A 3467-nucleotide genomic window follows, 5' to 3' on the forward strand; every position below is an offset into this window, starting at 1 on the left:
TGCAGAATATATTTTTGAGTTGTGAATATGTTTTTGTAAAAATATCACTAGGGTGATATTTAGAGCCAAGACAAGACTCTTCTCCCCGGCCCCTCCTTAAATTTCCCCGTCTTTTAAAATGCCCCCATTCATATCAAATAATTCCAGCCCCTTTGTTCCCCCCAAAAAACCCCCGCAAATTCCCTGCACACAGCTAGCCCTGTGTGAGGGGTAAAGTCACGGGATTATTATTGAAGCAATTTGCTCCACTAACCAAATAAACTAAGTGCTCCTGTCAAGTGGAGCTCTAAACACCTATAATATTTGATATTATTATTATTATTTTATTTTGGGTATGATATTTTATGTATTATCAGCAAGTGAGCTGCACCAAGGCAATAAGTAATTGTCTACTAATCACTGTTTTTGTTGATTGGAGTTAATGATATGTAGTATTTTGAAGTTGATCAATTGTCTACTATTCACTGTTTTGTCTTTGATTTTTATATATACATTGTAGATTAATAAGCAATTCATCTAAAAAATATGATTTCAATAATTTAGTTTTTGTTAATTAGCTGATCAAATCTTGTAACGTATAGCTTTTTTATATTAAATTTAGCCATCAAAATCTTGTAAAAGGCTGAAGTTCTTATTCTCAATATAAATAATCCAAATAGTCCGATGGTAGAGCACACAATAGTTTACTATTTTATTCGTAACACAACACAACAGTTCATCATTACAGAATAACTTATTAAGTTTTATTTTACATGCCAACGCAATAAAGACATAACATAAAGAAGAAGTCCCGAAAGCATGATACAGTATAGGGCAAGAGGCCGGTAATCTTGGGGTATTTGACCGTCATTGAAACAATAGCCGGCTAATTAGCCTGCAGCTTAAAAGCCTCCAAGGCGACATCAGTGCCACCAGTCTTTTTCAAGAAATGGGACATGAACTCTTTATACTGAAAGGATTTATAGATTGCAGGATTGCGTGGATCAACAAGAGCTTTGGCAGGCTCTACAATGCTGTCACCATTAGGAATGAAAAACATGGCAACACTTGTCCGAGCTTTCTCTGAATTTGTCACTGCTCGATGTTCGACGCTTCTCAGCTTGTTGTTACTGACAATCTAAACATAGACCAGCCATTTTGTGAGCTTAAAGCTCAATATATATAATCTCATCAAGGATATATTAGTGACATAAAATATAATGAAATATAAACGGAACCTAAGAGTTTGTCTAATGGTTGATTAAGGCCGGTGTGTGCTCCGTTCTTGTCCTTTTAGGATTTAAACTCAATATTATCGGTAAAACTCTCACGATTTTTCTAATTGTGTACAAATAATCTGTCTCTTTACCGATTCAGAGCCGTGAACAAAAAATAAAAAAGATAAGCGGGAGTTTACCTGCATTTGGTATCCCATGTTAACCACAAATGCATTAGAAATTGGCTCAACACCAATCCATTCACCATTCTTTAAGACTTGAAGCCCAAACACATCACTATCTTGTTGTAAAATGGTTATGAGATTAGGATCACAGTGTTCGGAGACTCCGAGGGTCAAACTTGGATCTGGGCATGGTGGATAATGATTGACTAACAAACTTGGGATTTCACTGAGCTTACCCCCAAAATGCCCAGACTCCAGCCCCAGTCCTTCACAAAGTAACTCCAAGATTGTTGCAGCCAGTTTTTTTACTTCAGTAGCATAAGCCCCGACAACTTGTCTGTAAAAAATAACGGAAATATATGTAAAGTCTGGAAAAACTACAATTTTTAGAGAAATTAAGGTATCGAGAATGATTGTCAGTCCATATATACAAATTTGCAAGCTCAATTTACCGGTATCTTGTTGGTTTTTCGGGCCAGTGTTGAATGCATTCCTCTAGAGGATGACAAGAGTTCCTTAAATTATCTCGCCATAAGTGAACATCTTCAGTAGCATAAAGTAAACTACTTGTATACAAAATGCAATGATTGTTTCTCATTGCATCCTCGCAGTAGAAGCTTGTCTTGTCCTCTTCAGGCAACTCAAAGAATTCCTTGAAGACACTCATTGTGTCATTCATCAAATCTTCAGCGACGCCATGATTGATCACCTGCACTTAATTTGTGAATTTATCATTACTTATATAATTCTCTACCTTGATCATCTAATAGGCATATGATGACCATTAATTTTAAATCAAAGTGGTAAATGATTGCACATACTAAAGCTAAATCACATTCGAGCATGTTACTGTTAAAAGAGGAATAATATAAAACGATATCATGCGATTTTATCATACAGTTCTAGCTCATATAGTCATGGACCGTGTAAATATCAAAGCTCATAATATTTGAAGTTGTGAACCTGAAAAAATCCATAATCTTGACCAGCTTTCAGAATTTTTTGTATAGTAGCATCTCTATCTTGACTAATGGCTATTGCTGCAAGATCTATAACTGGTATGGACTTGCTTGCATTGAAAGTGACATTCCCTGGTCGCTTTTCCGGTGGAAAAATGTACTTCTCAGGCACGGTTTGGACATTATTCCAGCTTGAAACGAGCTTCTCCATTACCTAGCTATGATGCCAAATTTCTATTAATTAGCTATTTAGCTACAATAAGCTTGTGGACAATTATTGCTGTCTCAATTCCAAACCAATGTGTCTTATATATATACTTGTGCATGTGTGGACTCAATTGGATTGCTAAGTTATTGGATGCTGTTAAGCTTGACGGACAATTTGAACCATAACAATAGAAAACAAATTAACGTGGGAAAAAAAAAAGAATCATATATTTAGACACGCAACACCAGAAAATTAATTGTAATTTTTTTTTTATGTTAGATATAATCCCTAGCAAGTCTAATTAAGCAGTAGCAATGGGTGCATTCATATCTTATCTAACAATAATTAACGATTGATAAATGTACAAAGTACAATGCATTATAAAATGACAATAAATGTGTTAGTTGCATAATGATATTTTACACCTAAAATTAGTTTAGACCCACTTTTGAATCTAAATCCTCATCATCTTCATTTTCATCATCTTCTTGTTCATCATCTTTTTTATTGAATTGAAGTTATTCAATTCTTTCATCCTCATCTTCATCAATTGATGTATTTTTATTGATACTCAATATATCATTTAACTCGTCAATATCAACATGAACATAAGTATTCTTTGCAACATAAAAATTTAAATCTTCTTCTAACTCAGCAAATAGAGCAATTCAATATGGATCAACTAACTCATTTAGTTGAAATACATGTTCTCCCCAATTACTTCATTGTTACTTATATTTAACAACTTGGACATGACTTTTAGGTCTGATTTTCACAACGAATAACCAATCAACTCTATTATGATCATTTTTAAAGGAATGAGTGTATGAGTAATATACTTTTTGGCATTGTTTGGCAAATATGAAAACATCATTGATGTTGCTAAGTCTATCTCTTTTATTGATTTCGACCAAACCAT

General features: G+C 34.1%; 1 protein-coding gene across 1 annotated transcript; it reads right to left on the reverse strand.

Annotated features, from left to right (window-relative positions):
- Window positions 1-667: 667 nt before the first annotated feature.
- On the reverse strand, window positions 668-2638 carry LOC133695327 (hyoscyamine 6-dioxygenase-like). Its single transcript, XM_062117262.1, has 4 exons — window positions 2345-2638; window positions 1834-2090; window positions 1397-1718; window positions 668-1117 (listed from the first exon to the last, which is right to left on the reverse strand). The coding sequence occupies exons 1-4, from the start codon at window positions 2549-2551 to the stop codon at window positions 866-868; spliced, it is 1038 nt and encodes a 345-aa protein (XP_061973246.1). The 5' UTR covers window positions 2552-2638; the 3' UTR covers window positions 668-865.
- Window positions 2639-3467: the final 829 nt, after the last annotated feature.

The sequence above is a fragment of the Populus nigra genome, chromosome 5, assembly GCF_951802175.1.
Source record: "Populus nigra chromosome 5, ddPopNigr1.1, whole genome shotgun sequence".
NCBI lineage: Eukaryota > Viridiplantae > Streptophyta > Magnoliopsida > Malpighiales > Salicaceae > Populus > Populus nigra.

Bases quoted from the DNA above. Each gene is read 5' to 3' on its own strand.
- LOC133695327 (XM_062117262.1), bottom strand. From the start codon at position 2,551: ATGGAGAAGCTCGTTTCAAGCTGGAATAATGTCCAAACCGTGCCTGAG. The intron at 2,091-2,344 runs GTTCACAACTTC...AATTAAGTGCAG, and splicing joins AAGATTATGGATTTTTTCAG to GTGATCAATCATGGCGTCGC. The intron at 1,118-1,396 runs GTAAACTCCCGC...GTCTATGTTTAG, and splicing joins ACATGGGATACCAAATGCAG to ATTGTCAGTAACAACAAGCT.